At 40.1% G+C, this 21,007-nt stretch overlaps 1 protein-coding gene across 2 annotated transcripts; it reads left to right on the forward strand.

Moving 5' to 3' along the window:
• Positions 1 to 46: 46 nt before the first annotated feature.
• QRSL1 (glutaminyl-tRNA amidotransferase subunit QRSL1) lies at positions 47 to 12,030 on the forward strand. Of its 2 annotated transcripts, XM_068184182.1 has the most exons (11): positions 47 to 172; positions 406 to 565; positions 1,669 to 1,767; positions 2,759 to 2,855; positions 4,545 to 4,715; positions 6,924 to 7,099; positions 7,205 to 7,317; positions 8,849 to 9,041; positions 9,409 to 9,526; positions 10,914 to 11,119; positions 11,574 to 12,030. In XM_068184182.1, the coding sequence occupies exons 1-11, from the start codon at positions 149 to 151 to the stop codon at positions 11,783 to 11,785; spliced, it is 1,569 nt and encodes a 522-aa protein (XP_068040283.1). In that variant the 5' UTR covers positions 47 to 148; the 3' UTR covers positions 11,786 to 12,030. The 2 variants fall into 2 exon arrangements, with proteins under 2 accessions (XP_068040283.1, XP_068040284.1); XM_068184183.1 differs by lacking the exons at positions 47 to 172; positions 406 to 565 and adding an exon at positions 681 to 702.
• Positions 12,031 to 21,007: the final 8,977 nt, after the last annotated feature.

Here is a 21,007-nt window from a genome sequence, read left to right on the forward strand (position 1 = left end):
CGCAGCCAATGGGCGGCCGCCTTCTTGGCCGCCCTGCCAATGGTGCCGCGGCGTGTTGCGGCAAGATGGCGGCGCGCGGCTGCCGCGCCGTGGGAAAGGGAAGGGTCGCTCGGCAGGCGTGAGGAGGCGGCGAAGGGCAGGGCGAGCCATGCTGCGCACCTCTCTACGACAGGTGAGTGGGGTTCGTCCATCTGCTGAGGATGCCAAAGAGCGGAGTAGGGGTGCCGAGGAGGGGAGCGGGTTCGCAAGGTGACCCGGGTCCCCTCGCGTCCCCCTTCCCCGGGGCGGCCCGGGAGAGCGCTTCCCGTGGGCTCCTTCCCTCAGCGGGCATGGCGCTTTCTTCCCGTTCCGCCCCGGTGCGGCCTCTGTCACCCGGCTGCTCTGAACGACGGGCTGCGCTCTCAGGTGTCGGCGGCGCTGAAGGAAGGACGAGTCACTCCCACGGAGCTCTGCCAGCGATGCCTGGCCCTCATCAAAAGCACCAAGTTTCTGAATGCATACATTACCGTAGCGGAAGAGACCGCTATGAAGCAGGCTGAAGAATCAGAGGAAAGATATAAAAGAGGTATGTTGGTTTGTAAGTAATGGCAGTCCTTAAAAAGCTGCTGTGGAGGAGCTGTCTGTGCTAGACGAAGCGCCTTTGCTTTTTAAAGGGGGTGTCTTGGCTTGTTTGACTGCTGGGGGATGAGGCTCACGCTTGAGGTTTCCCTGGGTGCTCGTGGATGTACACTTGGCACTCAGGAGAGTATTTAGGCCAAAAAACAGAGGCAAAACCTGGATCAACAAGGCACTGCAGGCTAAATAGGTTCTGTGCCTCTTGGGCAGTATTTCTACTTGGTATCTGCTGCTTCTTTCCCTCAGCAGTTCATTTAGAAAATGTAGCCAATAGGTGCCATGAATAGGCAGATGCAGTGGTCATCCACAGGCCTCCAGACTGTAATAGACAAACAGCTGGCACAACCTATCGCGTTTTTAATTAAGAAAGCAAATTAAAATGAAGCAGCTTTATTAATTGGAGAACAGAACAGCGTTCTGTACTGTTAACTGCAGCATTTAGAAGATTCCATCCTCATTTTCCTTTGTGTTTCAAGAAAGGCAGGATAGGTAAATTTTCACCCAATAGAGTACAGGTTTTCCTTCCTGGGTGACACTTGCTGTCCTCTGGCAGCTCAATAAAATTGTTAGCCAGGTTGATTTGCTTCCTGATGTAGGCCGTTTCATTTTCGGGTTGGGGTTTTTTTTGATGGTGGATAATCAATTACTTGGGAAGGATTTTCTCTGCTTCAGTAATTAATCCACTGTGTATATCAGATAGGTGGTGCTTATGGCTCTCAGCCTAGTGATGGAGTGGATTTAGTAGCACCTGTGGCTGAAATAAGTACTGTGTGGTCCCATTGGAATGCACTCCTTTGGGATAGCCAGCCTGGATGAAAGCAGCTGGAGGGCTTTGACATGAGGTCTGGTTTGGGCACAGTGCTCAATGCTTGAGTTGGAATGGAAGATGGCTCTTGAAAATGGAACAGACAACCATCAAATGCCAAGTGGAAATCTTGCTTCCAAAAACCACCCAAAGCGACATGTAAAATAAACAGTAATTGAAGAGAACATTATATATATAGAGCACATTTTGCTTTAATCTCTTTTGTTTTACAATCATTTCTAATGCAGGTCAGCCACTGGGCATTCTAGATGGAATTCCTGTTGCTGTAAAAGACAACTTTAATACAGCTGGCATTGAGACAACATGTGCATCAAATATGCTAAAAGGTACAGTAAAGCTTTTAAAATAAAATCAGATCTTTTGCTCTTTAGAGGGTTTATGGCCTGGAGTCTTGCAAAAATCCAGGTATTCAAAAAACGAGCTGGTGTCATTTGAGGAAATACATTTATCCAATTTCACTAGCCAAGTTCATCTGGCATTACAGATGAATCTTTTTCTTCTTCTAAGCACGTTATCTCTATATTTGTATGCATTTAACAACATTTATAATAAAAACGTGTATACTACAAAAAAATGGTTCCAAAACTCGCATTTTCCTTCACATGGCTTTTAGGTCTAGAGGAGACCAGTCAGTTCTGTTCTGCCTAGTGAAATCCAGAGACAGTCCTATTTTGTTGTTGTTGTTCTGTTTATAATTGATGACTTAAATAGTTTTTTAGTATGGCTGCAGGAAAAGTAGGCATTAACAATTCCAACATATAATCACGTTTTATGTTTTTAAGGAATTTTTTTTTAATTTCCTAAACTCATTGTTTTTATTAACAGTTCATGAATGTTTTCAAGGCATCACAATGCTTTTATAGTTAAAAACAAAAATAGGAAATATTTCTTATATCTGTTTTATTCTGCACAAAGTAAAACTTTACTTGTGCTATCTTCCACAAGGATTAATATAAATTAGCACACCTCTAATTTGGTTGTGGTTTTTTTTAATAGCAGAAGAAACAAAATATGACTTCACTGTTGTAAAAGTTGTTTTATTTCCTGAGATGCTTTTCCTTAAAGCACATTCCTCAGACCTGTTGTGATTGATTGCAATGCGTATTAGGAGTGATGTCCTTGTTCCTGATATAAGTGGGAGTGAAGAAGCCCATGTCATCATTCACAAAGTGAATTGGTTACTACTTGAGATCTTGTGTCACTGTCATAGTTCTCATCCTAGGTTATGCAAGGTCTGAGTGGTAATGTTCAGAGAAGCTACTTGTAAAAATAATTTGCATCTCACCAGTTGCTCTTAATTGTTCTGCTTGTTTTCAGGTTATATTTCTCCTTACAATGCTACAGTAGTTCAGAAGCTACTGGATCAGGGAGCTGTGCTTTTAGGTAAAACAAACCTAGATGAATTTGCAATGGGGTGAGTGATGTTTATTATTTTTTTAACGTGCTGATTTTACATAAAATAGCATACATACCTTCTGTTCCAGTCTCCCTGTAATCCTTAACTCCTGTTTCTGTGAGGCAAGACAATAATGAATACTTACTGGAAGGGTACACAGAGCTGCATGAACTTCTCCCTGAGTGTTTATAGTGTTGTGTAAATGATACAGACGCTGAGTTTCCTGAACACAGTGTTCAAATGTGCTTGAGAGGCAGGAAGCGGTCCAGCTTTTGCAGAAGGCAGAGGACAAGTGGCCTTCTTGTGGATTCAGTAGTGTGTTAATAGAATTGGTTACAACACAGTTAATTGCTGCCTTTTCCTCTCTCCTTACTGATGGCTTTGTGCCCTTAGGTAATTGTTACCGTGCCCCCAGTGGCAGCCACTGCCTCTGCCAGTCAGCCACTGGGGTAATTTATATGGGTACTCCCTGACTTGCTGCACACAGGCTAATCGAGAGCAAGGCTTTTAAGTTGCCTAAGCTAATGTTGGTGACTTTTTGTCAGGAGCACATTGAAAAATGCCCCTACAAATTGATTCTTCTGCAAATCAGTGAAGGCACCCAAGCTGTAGCAGAGAATGGCATCGGGCTGTTAGGGATGGGAATTACTGCTAGGTTTGGAAGGGAAACTTTAGTTACCCATGAAAAAGAGTTAAATGCAGTATTTTGGTTTTAATATACTTAAACCAAAGTCCAAGGTTTGATTGGAAATTCACATAGATGGGGTGGAAATACTTAGACAATATTGTTTTGAACGAAGTAATTTTTGTGTAAAAAAGCTATTCCTCAGAGGAAGAGCAGGCAAAAAGCTTGGAAGAAACCTGATAATGCAGTATTACAACTGGTCTAAGTTGAATAAAGCACAGGATTTTCCTAAAGAGCTTATCCCAATACTTGTTTCTCATTCTGGTCTGTGTGTTTGCATGATCTCTTGATCAGGGAGTGGATCCAGCTCTAAAGTAATCATGTCTCAATAAGGTTGGTTTTCAACTACTGTCAGCTGTCTGTTCTGTCTGATGATTTAGCTGGTAACACTGGCGCCCTGCAGTCAGGGGAGCATGGGGTAAAGGGCCTGAGGAAGGAGGGAAAGTATGCCCTGCCCCTGCTTCTGGTGTCAGCTCACACTTGGCGACACAAGCTGACTGAAACCAGTTTCTGAAAAGCCAGTCTGGCATTCTGAACCAGTGAACTGTGCCCTCTGCAGAGGGCTACAGGGTGAATAATAGTGTGGCATTTCAGAGAAATGCATGTTCCTGGTATTGTGGAGCTTTTTCTCCACCTCTAGCAGCCCGTTTTTCCTCACAACAATGATCTTGCATCAAATGCAGGGCTGGAAAAACAGAATACCTTGGTTTTGAAAGAGATGTGCTCCTGTACTTTTACAAAGCTTAAATCAGTTTTATGTCTTTGTGACTCTGTTTGTTTCAGTGACATTAACAGAAGTTAGAAAGAGGTACGAGTTCAGGTTCTGTGTCAGAAACTGATGAACAGCTGTGAATTTTACAATTGTCTGTAATGTTGTAAAAGTTGCCTCCTTAAAATTTACGTACACCAGTCTTCTTGTGTTGAAACTGAATTTGCAAGGATGATGAGGAATTGGATTAAAAAAATAAAATCGTTTGTCATTTGTCACTTCTGTCTGTATTTGTCCTGTCTGACTATCTTAGTTCTGGGAGTACGGATGGAGTATTTGGACCAGTCAGAAATCCCTGGAGTTATTCAAAGCAGTACAAGGAAAAGTCTGTCCTAAAATCCCATTCTGAAGAGCCTAACTGGGTAATAACAGGAGGGAGCTCAGGAGGCAGCGCGGCTGCTGTGTCATCTTTCACATGTTTTGCGTAAGAGGCTTTTAAAGTTGTCTTTCCCTAAATGTCTAAAAATATGTTGGAATGCTTTAATTTTATAATTTTCTCATAAGCTAGTATGAAATAGGAAGCTCATTGGCACTTGCATTCAGAAATTTATTTCAGCATCCCCAGGTTACTCATGGCGTATCATGAAGCCAGAGTTAATCCATGCAGGCATATTTAGATTTACTTATTTCAGGCATTATTCAGTGGTATGACCACTTTGCACTGCATGAAATAAAATTATGATGGCAGTAAGGGAGTGACAGTTTTATTCTTATTCCCACATAATCTCTTAAGAAGTCTTACAGGGTTTGTGACACATCCTCTTCCTCACTAATTGCATTACACAAATACACACTGAAAATGTAATTCAGCAAACTAAGAGATCCCTTAATTTGTAACAGTATAGTAATCTTTCCTCTGCTCCTTTGTTTTTGTAGCACAGTTATGTAATAGTACATGAGATTTGGGACCTAAAAGCTTTCACATCTCTAATTTAACAAAAGAGTACAGAGTACTTACTACATAGATACTTACAGACATCCCTGTTTTTAAGTTAGAAGATAGTTTTAGGGTTGGGATGTTTTTTTAGGCAAGTGTGTGTTTATGGTTATTTGGAATTTTTTTCCTAAAGAAATTTAAAGAAGATGGACTTTTTAAAAAGTACTAATTACTAACTGCATGGAGTATCAACACACTGTTTAGCAAGTCACTTGTCAATACTATCTTCCCCATCTGACTGTTAAAACTGATCACAAACCTTTGCATTTTATGCAATTTTTAGAGCTGCATGTTGGAGCATGTTTTATAGAAGATTATTTCAATTGCGCTCCTAAATGGAAGGTGTTTTAAAATGCTCTTTATTTACTTTATCCTTGGTTTGCCCATAGACTACATTACAAGCATCCATTTTGTTGTTAAAATATTCTTGCAAATGTTGATTGCAACTTCTTAAATTACTTTTTTTGAAATTTTATATATCTCTTCATCTCCTTGCCCTTTACTGGGATGTAACCTACTCAACATTTAATACTGTTGAAATTGAACTCATTGCAGCCATTCCCAACGACTGCTGGTCCTCATCCTGAGCCAGAATGGGCTGATCCTGAGAGGGTCTGGCGCCTTTTCTTATTTTGCTGGGCTCCCATTTTGCACTACTCAGCCTATTGTCAGATGAGGGAGATTTTTTGTCCAGCTATTTTATTGCATGTAAGCTACTGTCTATCCATCCTATTAGTGCCTTTCAAGCACCCGGAATGCTGCCAGGCTATACATTTTCAGTTTGAGATTTGGATGTCCAAAACTGCTATAAAATTGAGGATGTTTTACATCAACACAAAGGCTTTGAAAAAAATTCCACTTCAGGAAAGTCATTTGAATTGGTTCAGTTATCTCACAAGCAAATGGCTATGGGAAAAGTCATATACTCATTTCAATAAAAATTATACCTGTTTCTGGAGTTTAAATTGGTTTCATTTGAATGAAAACTGCTTCATCTTTTTAATGTTGATTTAGTTAAATTTATTAAAAACAAGAGAACAGCATGTTTCATTTCAATACAATTTCCAAAATAAAAATTTCAGTTTAGAAAGAACAAGGTTTCATTGTGGATATAAAAAGAGGAATTCAACATAATAATATACTGTGTTTTAATTGTACCTAAGCTACTGTAAACTGGGAGTTCTGATCAATTTTTTTTACATTTGGAAACAGGAAAAACATCTTTCCAAAGTATGCCCTCTTGTTAGGGGCAAGAAGTGTCACTCTTCATTTTTATCCTGGAAAATGCTGACTCATGGTGCATTGGCTACCCAATAAATAAGATAGCAGTGTTGAAAATTGTTCCCTAAATCACATAATGTGTATCAGTATTGGAACAGACCACAGTATTGGAACAGAGAAGGCAAAAGAAGATATTTGGGGCCATTTTCAGATGGTTTGAATTCTACCTGTCTGCCTCTGCCTTGTGAAGAGAACTGGACTCTCCTAATGGCAAATTCAGAGACCCTAAGAAAAATCAAAGAACAAATGAAAAACAGACATAGATAGCAGTCTAGAATTTAAGCTGTGTGATTATGACTTCTGATCTGGAAGAATTCACAGAGTTATACATCGATGCATCTCAGAGCCACACATTGTTATGATTTGGAAATGTTCTGAATTATCTTACTAATGATGATCCTTTTGAAACCATAGAGCCTTAGGGTCAGACACAGGAGGATCTACCCGAAACCCTGCTGCTCACTGTGGTGTTGTAGGTTTAAAGCCAACATATGGACTGATCTCTCGCCATGGTCTCATTCCTCTAGTGAACTCCATGGATGTGCCAGGAATCCTTACCAGATGTGTGGATGATGCAGCAGTTTTGTTAGGTATTACTATGTCATACATCTTTGTTTACAACATTTTCTCAAAAACTGAATTGTGACTGACTAACATACGTTTTCCTGGTCTTCACGTGTCGTGCCTTATTTCAGGTTCACTTGCTGGACATGATCCTAAGGATTCTACCACAATTCAGGATGACTTTGAACCGTTTGAACTACCTAATTTGACTGATGTCAGCAAGCTTTCAATTGGAATTCCAAAGGTAACGTTTAAATCCTGTTAACAGTTATGGACAGGAAGAACAAATAAAAGACACATAACAAAAAAATACTTGGGTCTTGCCCACCACCTCTCCGTCTCCCCTGATTTGAAACAGTGAAGACCGTAAAAGCAGCTCATGGAAAAGAACAGTATGTGTTTGCTCTGTTGCCTGTCCAGGCAATTTGGAGTAAGCATACACTAATTCATAGTCTAAAACATGTTGTCATTGTGGTGGGAAGCACTGTCAGGAGCTTGAGGGGAAATGGGGAACTTCAGTTCTTGGTTTTCTCTGTTGCTCTTACCTTAGTCTACTCTATAACTTCCAAAAAGTTGCTCTTGGTGCCTTCCCACACAGGGAACTTGGTACTGGTTTGTGCAGAGCTTTGAGATCCTTGCCTAAATGCCACTATATTAATATAGAGCAGAATTTTAAAGGCAATTGAATGGCACAAGGAGCTGTGATTCTCAGAGTCCTAATAAGAACTGAAAGACATCTGTAATTTGGCACCTAATGTATGCAATTCAATCATGTTTGTAACTATAAGAGTACTTGAAATTTAGTAACAAAGTTTGGGACTTCAGCCTGTTTTTAATTTAATAAAGGCTCTGCCTTCAAAGAGACAATATGAATAACATTTATTAATTGGATTCTCAGTATTGGAGCCTAAGCTAGAACAGGCAGGCCAAAAGTTTTAATTTGGTAAGCAGAGATGTCCACTGACCAATTATTCACAATCTGTGAAATGAAAAAATTACACGCCTAGAAAATTGATCAGCTGCATACTGTTTAAATCTTGATAAATCTAAAATTGTGATATTGGTTAATTTTTCCTATTATTTGGACAGTTTTTTCTACTGCTTCAGGTTATTCTAAACAGATACATGCATTCATTGAACATGGGTCATAGCTACTCAGAAATCAGACAGTATTATGTCTCTGATATTATGGGTTAGAACTAAAGCAAGTGTCTTCAAAAATAGGGAATTTTAATAGAATATCTATAATTTGTCTGTGAAATAGGAATGTAACTAATCTAAGTCTTCTCCCAACCCCTTGATTGTAGTTCTTCTTTGGAGTGTGGTTTTATTTGTTTCACCAAGATGTGCCAATTGCCACTGATAACATTGTTAGCATTAACAACAGGGGCTAACAGCCCTGGTTTTAGGATTTAGACCTGAAGAATTTCTACCTGTGACTGCAGAGCAGTACAGTATAGTCTTGATGGATAAATAAGGGAATATTTGGGCGATTACTCCTTCAGAAGAAACTGCTGAAATTCCATGATCTGTGATACATATGTTGATCCTACTGAGATGAACATAATATTCTTAAGAAGACTGAATCCTGTTAATTTAATACTCCTTGATTGTGTAGGATTTAGTAGATGCAAAAAGCTTTAATTAGTACTTTAAAGCATATAGTGGTGAGATAATGATTTCAGTGTATTTTTAGCAAGGAGTATTTGTGTTTTGGTTGCTATTAGAAGTAAACCAGCGTGTAAAATAACTCCTCTTCTTGTTTTTCCTCTAAGGAATATCGTGCACCAGGGCTGTCTAGTGAAATTCTGGCTCTCTGGTCAAAGGCTGCTGACCTGTTTAAGAATGCAGGTGCTAAAGTGGTTGAAGTGAGCCTACCACATACTCGTTACTCAATTGTCTGCTATCATGTGCTGTGCACAGCAGAAGTGGCATCAAATATGGCCAGATTTGATGGACTGGAATATGGTAAGGCCTTTGAAAAAGCTTTTTTTGCAGACATAGAAACATTGCTGTAAAAATGTTAGTTTTCATAGATTTTCTTTTCATGGTTGGATGCTTGATATTATTTCTCCAAAATGGAATATAGTAAAAAACCTTGTGCAAATAAAGATGTGTAAATAAATACATAATATATTTCACTACTAGGCATATCAGTGTCTGGGCTCAAAATCTAGTTTAGTATTTCCATAATAAAACAGGACTTGTTTTGTTGTTTTTCCAGAACAGCAGCATGTCAGAGTGCAGCAAACAGTGACCCATTGTACTACAATGATGTTATTAAATCTTAAGGATTACAAGAAGTATTAATACTCAAAATGCCTTTTCTTTTCAGGACATCGTTCTGACATGAAGGATTCCACTGAAAGTATGTATGCTGCAACACGGCGAGAAGGCTTCAATGATGTCGTAAGAGGAAGGATCCTATCAGGAAACTACTTCTTGTTGAAACAGTAAGCAGAACTTCTTGAAATTCAGCTTTTCTAGGTTAACAAATTTTTGAGCAAATGGTGATTAATTGTTCATCATGACATGAAAAAGAAATTGCCCTTACACTAGTAGCTGTTTTATTTTTATTATTAGTATTAGCTGTTTTATTAGTAGCTGTTTTATTTATTATGCTGTATTTTTATTATTGCTTTAGCTCTATAATACCCAATGGACTGTTAATAATGAACAAAAATGTTTGCCCTGAGTCTTACCAGTGAGCATCCTAAATTAAATAAGTAGAACAACTTAGTGATACTTTTTTTTCCCCTACCAGAGCATTATTGACATCCATTAGTTAAATTAGGCAGAAATCTACCCTATGGTATGACATTGAAATCATACTGAAGTCTTTACTGTCCTTCAGTGTTAGAAGTTCTGTAGCTGTTAATCTCATTAAAACTGCATAGAAAAACTGCTGGTACATTTTAGTGAGGTCTTCTAGAGAGAGACAGAGACATAGCAATTAAATTAACTGCAGCTCTCTGTCTCTGTGTACAGGGAAAGAGAAGCATTGGCAGAAGTATTGAACTGAAGTCCTTACAGAAGTCAGGGTTTTATCCAGCTCACCAGTAGAGTTTTATCCAGCTTCTCCAGTAGAGAAGCTATCGTGTGGATTAATTTTATGTTTTTAGTTTTCAATCCTTATCCAGCAGTCCTAATTTATGTTAGTAAAAGTGCTGTTTCTCTTTGTCTGAATTTGTTCAGATACTAACAGACATTAGACATGTAATCAGTCTCTGTAGTGCACTTGCTTTGAAAGAGCTCTGTCAGCAAGAGTATTCATCAGATGTGACTTCCGATTGCTCTCAGAGACAGGAATGTTGTCAGTCAGTCTGTAACAACCATCTTTTATGGAATGCTGATATTCCTGCCAAGTGTGCTCCCTCTGCTTACAACTGTCCAGATCAGCTTTCCGAAGGCTGCTTTAAAATTCATGTAGTTAACTCTTCTGTGAAGGAATACACAATTAGCTTCCACCAGGATGGAACAGGAGAGCTGTGTTCCTATCCACAGTAAATTACTTTTGAAGAACAGAGTGCGGGGTTCAGAAAGCATTCTTAGAATAAGTAGAAAACCCATCTGTGTCTCCTGCAAGTGTTGCCTTTTACAGCTTATTTTTATCTTGTTTTCAAAGTTTTAAAATGACTAGGTGATTGTTCAGGAAGTTCTGTTTAACATCTTTAGAGACAGCATGGACAAGGGGATCAAGTCCTCCCTCAGCAAGTTTGCAGACAGCTCCAGTTTGAGTGGTAGTATTACTGGGCTTGTCTTTTCCACAGTAACTAAGAAATAAAGTTCTGTATTTAGGGAATTGAAGTGTCAGGTCTTTATGTCCCTATTCCTTTCTAGGAACTATGAGAAGTACTTTGTCAAGGCACAGAAAGTGAGACGTCTCATTGCCAACGACTTTGTGAAGGTTTTCAGGAGCGGTGTTGATATTTTACTCACTCCCACCACTCTGAGTGATGCAGCACCATACACAGAATTCATCCAAGAAGACAACAGGACCCGCAGTGCTCAAGATGACATCCTGACACAGGCTGCAAACATGGCTGGTGAGTAGGGACAGGAACTCAACTGTTTTCCCCTGCCTAGTCATTTTAAATGTCCAGTTCCTTTAGGTATTTAACCTTCTCTTTAGGATCAAGGTATTTCACCCCCCTGTCATGAATGTTAGAGTGGTAACTGAGTCTAAGGACAGTTTATTAAATGCTTGAAAATGTAAGACTAGATTTTAAAGTAAGGCGCCTTGGAGCTGATTGTGGGCTGCAGGTAAGACGAATCTGTTCCAGAAAAAGAAATCTCTTTCTAAGGAGAGCTTTTTCAGAGGATGCTGACCTCTTAAATCTCTAGTTAATTTCTTGTGATCATCTAGCATTCACTTCATTGAATCAAATTATTTTAGTTAGTCTTTTTTCTCTACATAAATTTTTCCGGTTCTCTTGAAATTTATGCAAAAATTACTCTAAGATTTAATAGTAAATCTTTGCATGTGTATTTTTTTTTCAGGACTGCCAGCCATAAGTGTTCCTACAGCTCTTTCAGAGAGAGGCTTGCCAGTTGGGCTTCAGTTCATTGGACGTTCATTCCAGGAGAAGCAGCTTCTCACTGTAGCCAAATGGTTTGAAAAACAAGTACAATTCCCAGTGATTCAACTAGAAGAAGTAAAGAGGCATGACAGTGGTGTCTTTCAGCATCAGAAATCTGCTTCTTTTTCATAGCCTGGGACTTGCTAGTCAGCTAGAGCAAGAAAGCTGTGGGGATAGTCAAGAAATGAATTTCTACAGTTAATTGTCTTTTGCAGAAGTAATAATCTGTTCTAAGAAGATGTTATGCAGTAATGCTCGATGGAATCACAACAGCTCGTTACAGTGTAATTAAGGCAAAGTGAATCATTAAGTAAACATTACTATGTTATTAAAAGCCATTTCTTACTGATACTAAAAACACCAAGTTGAAATTGTGTGTGTTATGCCTGTGAAGCTGATTTTTTAATCCCTAGATATCTGACCAATTAAAGGACTAACCTGAACTGTTGTGTGAAAAGTTCATGGTTGCCAAACGGCTTGGTTTCCTTCTGGAGTGTAGACTTCTGTAATGACAACAAACAGACAAGCTCTGTTGGAACAAAGGTATCAAGAATCTGTTCACCAAGAGTTAAATACGAAGGGAAACAAGGGAATAACATAGAACCATAGAATCCTTTAGATTAGAAAAGACTTTTAAGTTCATCAAGTCCAACCCGGCACTACAAAGTTCACCATTCAATCATATCCCTAATGCCACATCTGCATGTTTGTTATGTGATGCTTATTAAGGCCATTGTGAGAAAGCTAAATCACACCTGCATTTAGATCCCTGTTTTATCAAAATCCAAGATGCGGAAATGTTAGTTAATTTTAAAAACCAAGATGTTCCCTACTTCTAGTTAACTTGTGCAGAAGGTGAAACTAACCTCTGGGTTTAAAAATCATGCATATTACTCTGGTTGTATCTGTGTAAGAATGATGAATTCCAGAGATCTTCTGTGGAAAGATGTGTAATAGTAGTACTTGAGTAGTTATTTTCTTCTTCCTTCATCACTGTTCTTTATAGTCAATACTTAAATACTTATTAAGAAAAAGATCTTAGTGTGACTCCCTGTAGGAATGCCATCTATTCTTTCACGGACAGTCATTCAACACACTAGTAATTCAAACTGAATTTCCAAACCATCATCTTGTAGACTGGAAGACTTACTAAACAACTATTAACCTGTTTCAAATGTTGCAGTTGCCATTTCTTGATAGTTAAAACATGAAGGATAAAATTTGTAGATGTTTTGCATCAGGTTCACTTTGAATCAGTCATGCAGAGATGTAAAAGGTATAGAGGGAGAAAAATTACTGAGGTGGAATCCCCTATGGAAACAAAGAATCTTCCTGAATTACATCTTGTCATATACCATGTTGTCACCCATATAAAAAAGAAAAACCTTATTTCTAATAATTGCAGATGAATTTTCCATATGCCAAAGTGAACTTTTTCAATATCTTTCCCACGCAATTAGAATGGTACACAACTGAAAACCCTACATTTAAAAAGCAAAATTATATTTTAAAATACTAAAAATCAAGGTACAGCCTATTTGCAGCCTCACTTTAACTTTTTCCATAGAACAGTCTTTAGGGAACTTGCTTTTTCTGTTAGCGGGTGATGATGAATTGAGAATCCTAATAAAATATTTTCACTCATGACTTGTTCAGTAATTTAGGTGTGCTGTAATCCTGCAGGTGTGTCTTACAGCTGCTTGCTGACCAGAGCTCTCAGTGAGGTTATCCAAGATGCTGTACCTGGATATATACTTACAATAGTTGCTCTTTGATGTGCATATCCCAAACCCAGACCTACCACTCGCTGTTTCTAGAAGTAAGGTCAATGTCTTTGGGCCAGAGTTTGAGATAAAATCCTAGCTGTGCAGAGCATTCCTGGAGAGATATGAAGCACCTTGGAGTGTTGTAGAAGAGAACAAGCTGAGGACTGTCCTTTCCCTTGGAAATTCATTCTGGACTGACTTCTGACCTACTGGAAGATCACTGCTTATGCTTGGCAGTCTTTCTCTTAAAACTTCCTCTGATGTAGAGATACCTGATGGGAAAACTGGATCAAGGCATAGATCCCTACTCTGTGTTTCCCAAGCAGTTAGAGAGATAGGTGGAGGGTCTCTGTATCTGCACTACCTTTTTTTGAAGTGGGGCTCCAATTCCAGTCTGCAGAACCCTCTGAAGGAGCATTCAGAAAATCACAGTGATAACCTATTCTAACACAGGTCCTTCAGAGTTTCTGCTGCTGGCAGATTTCTGGGCATAGAATGGCTGTGTGGGGAGATACACAGTGGGGGAGGTACCAACCAACCAACCAGACGCCCATTCTGCCTGGCATTTATAACTGTATGTTAGCAGTTGAATTAACACTTGCAGAGACTTAAAAAAACAAACTCCTGGGTGGATACTTAAATTTCTGGCCTATCAGATTCACAGCAGCCCCAACAAGGTTTCTGTCCTCCTCCCCCCACTCCTAGCTGGTCTGTATTTTTGGGGGCCATATGCCTCTATGCTCTTTCTACCTTCCCCTTTCTAAAGCTGGGATTTCATCAAACCATAGGAACCAGTTTGGTCAAGCTGCTAAAGGATGTAAGCAAGAATTCCTTACACTGCAGGAGAATAGCCAAGAGATTTCTGCTGTCTTCATATTAGAAAAACTGGTAGTTGACTCTGGAGCCCCCAGCAGTTCCCAAAGGAGCTTTAACACCACAACCTAACTATAGGTATTGTGGTTGTGAGCAGGGCTTTGTGCAGCTGCTCCCAGTGCCAAGTTACGGCTCCAGAGTTATGAACAGAAAAATTGCTATGCCAGATAATTAAACTCTCAAAACCCCTTGTTACTGAAGCACAGGAATTCCAAGGAGCAGGAAAGGTCTGGAGGTAAAAAAAATAAAAGAAAAAAGGAAAAACCCAAAACCCTGCCTATGCAAACATTTTGTACAGCTGTCTTGAAAAACAATTCACTGAAATAATAGATTTGGAAGTTTCATGGCATTGCAGCATGGTCACAGTGGGAGGTAGGTGTAACCTTAGCACACATTGAGCCCAGATAATTCCAGTGTTTCCTGAAAGAAACAAAAGCTAGAGCTTTAGCAAACAAGCAATCTGGGTTTTGGTGCAAATTGTTTTTTCTTCAGGTAATGAGAACCTGTAAGGACACTGTATAGCAGAAAAGGTTTTTTTTAGATTAAAATTGTTAAGAGCTTCTGCTTAAGATGTTTTTAAATACAATTGCCATCTGATATTGCACTTTATGCAGTTTCCACATATGAGTTTTCCCCTCACCCTCTTTAAGAGCACTCATAAAAAGGAGAAATTCAAAGCAAAATTTAACCTTGTGCTGCTAAGTGCTTCTCCTTCTCTGTTCCTGCATTTCTAGTTTTCAGGTATCAGGCACTTAAAAGTAGCGACAAATTCATTATAACTTCCAAAGTGCTAGTCGTTTCTCCACGAGTTTCATGATTCACCCAGAAATTAGACTGTGGAAAGCTGCAATTGGGAATGGGCTTTGTACCCTACCTGGGGAATCCCACAGGCCTCCCCCTCAGCTCTGCCCCCCAGAATACTGAGAGCAGTATCACTCACACTGCATACAGATGGGCAGCTGAAAAGGGAGAAAGAGGTGTGCACAGCATGCCTAAAAATCTCAGCTGGAGTTACATGGCAGTTGTACTTCACGTTAAATTGATGCCCACAATGCCACCAGAGAGAGTACAGAAATAAGCAAAAAAGCCAGAGGGGCAAAGGTTTATCTAAGCTTGTTATTTTTCCATCTGTCTCTCCAATAAAAAAGAAGGTATCCAGTTACAGGAATGTTAGAGAAAAGCAACAAGTGAAAAACACAATCTTCTTAATTAGCTCACCACACCTCCGATTGACTAATGTCCAGATGCAATTAAGCGATTCCAAGCTAACCATTCTTTGTAAGCAGAAGAAACGTTTCTTTCCCACCCAGCACAGGCATCGTGTACTTGCTGTTGAACAGCTGTAAATGTATCTTTAGCTCAGGAGTGCAGGGCACTCAGGGAAAGCAGCAGGAATGCAGCCAGGGCACTTTGCCATGTCCTGTGCCATTTTACAGCCTGGGCTATGGTCTGATACCCACACTGCAAGGGTGAAAGTGCTGTAGAGAGTCACAAGCCAAGTCTGCAGCACAATACATCATGAAATGGACGTCAAAGAGCTGGAAATTTAATATTTTTCAGCTGAAGAGACTGCTCTTGTATGTCACTGTGTGTGACAGGCGGTAGTGAAAGGATTTGTGTGTACTGCATTGCTACACTGATAGTGACACATGGTGCACAGGGTACTGCCATGTGTGCTAGATCAGACACCTGGGGCACAACGGGGACTCCTCAGCTGCAGGCCCCTTTCAGGATCCCCAAGCGCATTATGGTGGAGAGGAAAGGGCAGAGGACAGACTGTCTGAAAGGCTGCTGCAGGAGGGTGTGAGATAAGGACAGGAGCAGAGGCAGTAGGTGGTCAGTACTGTTTGGCAGCAACTGGGCACCTGCCTGAACTGTACCATGACCTGGGACAGCTGCTGGGTTGTAGCTGCTGTCTGCTAGCACCACTTCCAAAGGGGAGACAAGATCCTGCACTGCAGAGTACGGAGGAGAAGCAGTGGGCACTTCATTGTGCCACCCAGGAGGGGACGTTTCAGCTTGGGAAATGACACAGAGAAGTACAAAAACATTGTCTAGGCAAGCTGAAAAACATCAGGAGGTAGAAAGCACACAAAAGAGGGAAAGGATTAAGTGTCATAAAAGCTGAAAACTCATTCAAGTAGCCAGACTTGGGAGAGGAAGATTGAAGAGATAAAGAATATGGAGTTGAGGAAGCACGCATAATCTCAGAATATTCTGAGTTGGAAAGGACCCACAAAGATCATCAGAACTATTCTGGTGAAGTAGGAGCCCAGACTTTGTGTTCCTAAGTTGAAATCTTCGAAGGTGAGTACCTTTTATAAATTGTACCTCTCTGAACAGAGAGACAACTTGATTTAGTCCAAGACCAGAATATTTAAAATTTTCATTCACCAGCTTTTAATGCCAAGGTAAGTGTTACTCAGACACATAAAGCATCTGACATAGACACACAAAATACATGTTTAACATGTTTTAACAAAGATTAAAACATGTTATTAACAATGTACTTCAGGAAGCCTAAGAACAAACTGCAAAAGGGACCATGTGGGCTTGATTTCTCTACATAGATAATGATTTTATACAGTCATCTCCATTATTAAAATCTAACAAGTATTTTTGGTTTTTTTCTCCTATTAATATTCAAGAACCTTTTGTTTGGAAACTTAAATCACGGTCAAGCCACACCCACCTATTTACTCAAGGCGATAGTGGTTGTTTTGTTTAAACATGCCTTCTCAATTTATATGTTTAATTCATTCTTGTATTTATAGAGCAGTTACATTCTTCCTCAGCCTTTATTCTGCTAGAAGAGTTTATTCCTGTATATTAGAGTGCCCTGTGCTAATCCCTGTAGCCATTCACTGCACCTGCTCCAGCTGAATCTATGTCTTCCAACATAGGTGACAAGCATTGTAAAGGCAATTCCAGGTGCATGTTTATGAGCACAACAGCATTAATATTTCCCTGCCACTCCTGAAAAATTCTTCTCCAGAATCCTCTGGAATCAGACTTGTCCTTTAGCCACATTACGCCACACTGTAGCTCAGAGCCAATCTATGATTAACCAGTGCACTACGGGCTTGCTCTGCCTCCATGGCTTTCAGGGGATAACAATTTCCTGTATGACCTGGGAGCTCATTATTAAGCCTCCAGGTTCATGACCTTGCACTCCTCATCACTGCTATCCAGATTATCAGAGTTTTCCAGTTTTTCCTGTAACAGTCCAACTCTCCACTGTTTTGACAGTAATCCCAGCTTCATGTCATCAGAAACAAAGAATGTGTCCTTCAAATAACTTTCCTTATCACCATAACTTTACCCTCATAGCAATAATTTTCCAAGCCACTGCTGCCAATGGACTTAGAGGACAACAAAATCCAGTTTCTCCTGTGTGGCCTCTGTAAGTCTCACCTGTGCCCTGATGAATCATGTAGATGCAATCACCTATTGACAAAGCTAGATACAGACTGAGGAGCTGCAGCCTTTCTTAACAAAAACTTGGGGTTACAGCCCTCACTCTATTCCATGACCGGCTTGCTTTGAAGGCTAAAACCACATAGAGTCCCATTGCAATAAACACTGTTCATGGGTATCAAGAAAAGAACTTGCCCCTGAAAAGAGCTTGCATCTATTATGCATCTATCCAAAACCCCCATAAAAACCCCAACAAAAAAGCCACCCCAGGATAATGAGCTATTGTATCCACAGCACTGGAAACATAAGAGCCTGAATGATCTACTCTCAATTGTGGACAATGGAAACACGCTGAATCACTAAAACCAAACCTTCAATAGGCAAAATGCAGCCTTGTCACTAAGACAAACTGCTAATGGCAACAATGAGGCTTGGAACAGCTTGTATGGAGACAAAGTGGCTCTCATACTTCAGCTGAAGTTCATCCAAAGTTGAATGGGGAAGTCTCCAGATGGTCACTGCTACTGGGGTTGGAAGGAGGGACCATTACGTTACTTTCTTGTTAATACACAAAGTGTGGAATTTTGTTTAGTGGTGAAAATTAACACTTACCCCCAAAGGAGTGGGAAGTATAAGCCACGAAAGAAAATGGCATCACTGACACAGGGAAGATGATACCACTTTAAAAGGATATTGTAGTCATATAATTTTGGTGGAAAAGCCAGGGGAAAAGCACAATTGTGTCACAAAGTTTGTGCTGTGCTTTTTTCATGCAGCGTGTCATTTCTATGTCATTTTTTTAATAGAAGTAAATATCTAACTTCACAGTATTTAAACAGAAAAGCAACAAAACCCTCAATTGCAGCTCCAGTCAGAAGTGTGACAGGCAGAAAGATGTCCACACTGTTGAACTGAGCTGTAAGCTATGCTTCATCCCAAGTCTTCCATTTAGGGTTGTGTTTGTGTCTGTTCCCTGTGCTTCACAACCACGCTGATGATGTGGACTTTGCCAATACAGCCTGGCTCAGGGAGAGCACAAAATACCTCAAAAGGCCCTTCAGAAAGAAGCATCATCTCTGAGCCGATCTGCCCGCTCCCACAGACACCAGCTTGCCTGCTTGCAGACAAGTGGAGGTGGGAAGGTGCTGGACTCCACCTGCTGAGTTACACAAGTCAGAGAGCATACTTAGGAGGAAAAGTTGACCTGAGAGTGCTGCCCAGGACACCAGGGCAAAGGCCGTCTTTGGGGATATTTGAGAGCAGACCTGATGCCTCTCCAGAAGTGTTGGCTTCCAAGGAATCATGGAGAAATTTGTGTTTCTTCATTTCCCACCCCACTCTTGAATCTTAAATCATTTACAGGATTCTCAGAGCACCATAGCAGCACGCACATGGAGAGTGTGAGGAACTTATAAAAGCTCCAAGGGCTGTGTGAAACACTGACTGTGCAATCAGAGAGATAACATATCCCAAGGCCTGCCATGGAGAACATGCCTAAACTTTATCAGGGTGGAACAAAAACCCAACTCTGCTCATGCCTCTTTGATTTGGGACTTAAAGCATCCATCTGACAGAATCACTTACAAAGCCAAAAAAGCATTCACTCTGTGTTGTAGCCAACATATTTGCCACAATACAATCTCACCTGAGGGCAGCCCAGCAGGACCACAGCACATCCTGGCAAGAGAGACTCCCTCACAGAACAAGCAAAGAGGCTGTCCTGATCTTCAGCCAAAGGGAGAGGAGATTACACCTCCTAGTATCTCTCTTGGGGAGGAACTTGGCGAAACACACTACTCTTAAACTAAACTACTCTTTTTTTGGTCCCCAGAATATATACTGAGATATTGCAGGCACCAAGTGTATTTCTCCCACACAGCATGTTTTCCTGTAAAATCAAATTTGCCTTTTCGAGTACATGGCATGGGAGGGAAGAATAGTGGTGAGGGATTTGTAGCATGCCTTAAAAAATGGGGGGAGACAAATGGAACACCAAAGGAGGAAATAGTTTTTGCAAGCAAGTCAGCAAGATACTCAAATGCATTTGCTCTTCAAGCACTGTTACATTTACAAACAGCCTGATGAATGGGAAGTGTGTTGCTCCAGTTCTACTGCCTCAGGAAGAGCAAATTGGAGCACTGAAGGATTAGGACTAGATCTAACACACAGATCTAAAAGACTTCAGATGAACCTGCCCTAGCAACATAACTGAAAATAAAGAAGATAATTATTTTCATTTCTTCTTTAAAAGTGAGACCCGAAGACAAGCTATAGAGGAACTTTAGGTAACTATTGCCTTTCTCTGTTCAGCCTTAGCACTTTTCATGTAGAGCATTTCTGACTCCTGCTCTTCAATGTCACTTCATTTGTTCCATTCAAACCCAAGATTTCCCAATGAATTTGGCCAACAAATATGAAATTCATTGATTGACCTGAGATGGTGGAGAAAACCTTTCAGAACTCATTCTGCTTGGTGTAAATGGACTGGTCATGCTGTTATTGAAAAGAGACATCAGTGAATGTAGTAATGGGTACTCCTCCCTAGAGACTTGTCCAAAATTTCCTTCTCCTGGTATGCTTTACTCTGAAAGTACAGACATTTCCTAAACCACTGACTCTGGCTCCCGTGATCAAACTCACTAAACAAACATCACATTTCCATGCAGTCTAGTAATACCAGAGTGAGTGTGCTATTGAATATTTTAGAGCATTCTCCAATCTTATTAAATACATGAGAATTTAGCTCATCTTAAGCTCCATTTCTTACAGCCAGAAATTGCTGTCATTGCCTTAAGTATCAGCACAATGTATGGAGTGGGGGACAAGAAGACTAAATACCACTTCATTATTCTATTGATCTATTCAATTTTTAAGCCTTTTTTTTCTAGGACCTGCTGCAAGCACTAACCTTTTTTTATAATTGCCACTAAAGAACATTGGAAAGAAACATTTCTGAAAAATTATGAACTCTGAAAATTAGTTTCATTATTCATGAATAGCCCTTGGAGATATCTAACTGTCTCTATAAGGCTAACATTGTCAAGTCCCTACCCATATGCCACTTTTAAAACATCTGATGTATTTTTCTGTTTTCAATACATTAGTCTTTACTGATAGCTGGGAAGGTCTGGTTTTCTCTGCTTAACTGAGGAAGACCAGCTGCACAGGGACACTGAATACATAATTTTCAAACTGAACCTTTTCAGAAGTGACTTCTCTCTCTACTCATGTCACTGCTTCACAAAGCTTGGTCAGGCCTCAGAGTGGAGGTTGCCTTTCGGGAGTTTGATGAAACATT

This window comes from Anomalospiza imberbis, chromosome 3 (assembly GCF_031753505.1).
Source record: "Anomalospiza imberbis isolate Cuckoo-Finch-1a 21T00152 chromosome 3, ASM3175350v1, whole genome shotgun sequence".
Classification (NCBI taxonomy): Eukaryota; Metazoa; Chordata; class Aves; order Passeriformes; family Viduidae; genus Anomalospiza; species Anomalospiza imberbis.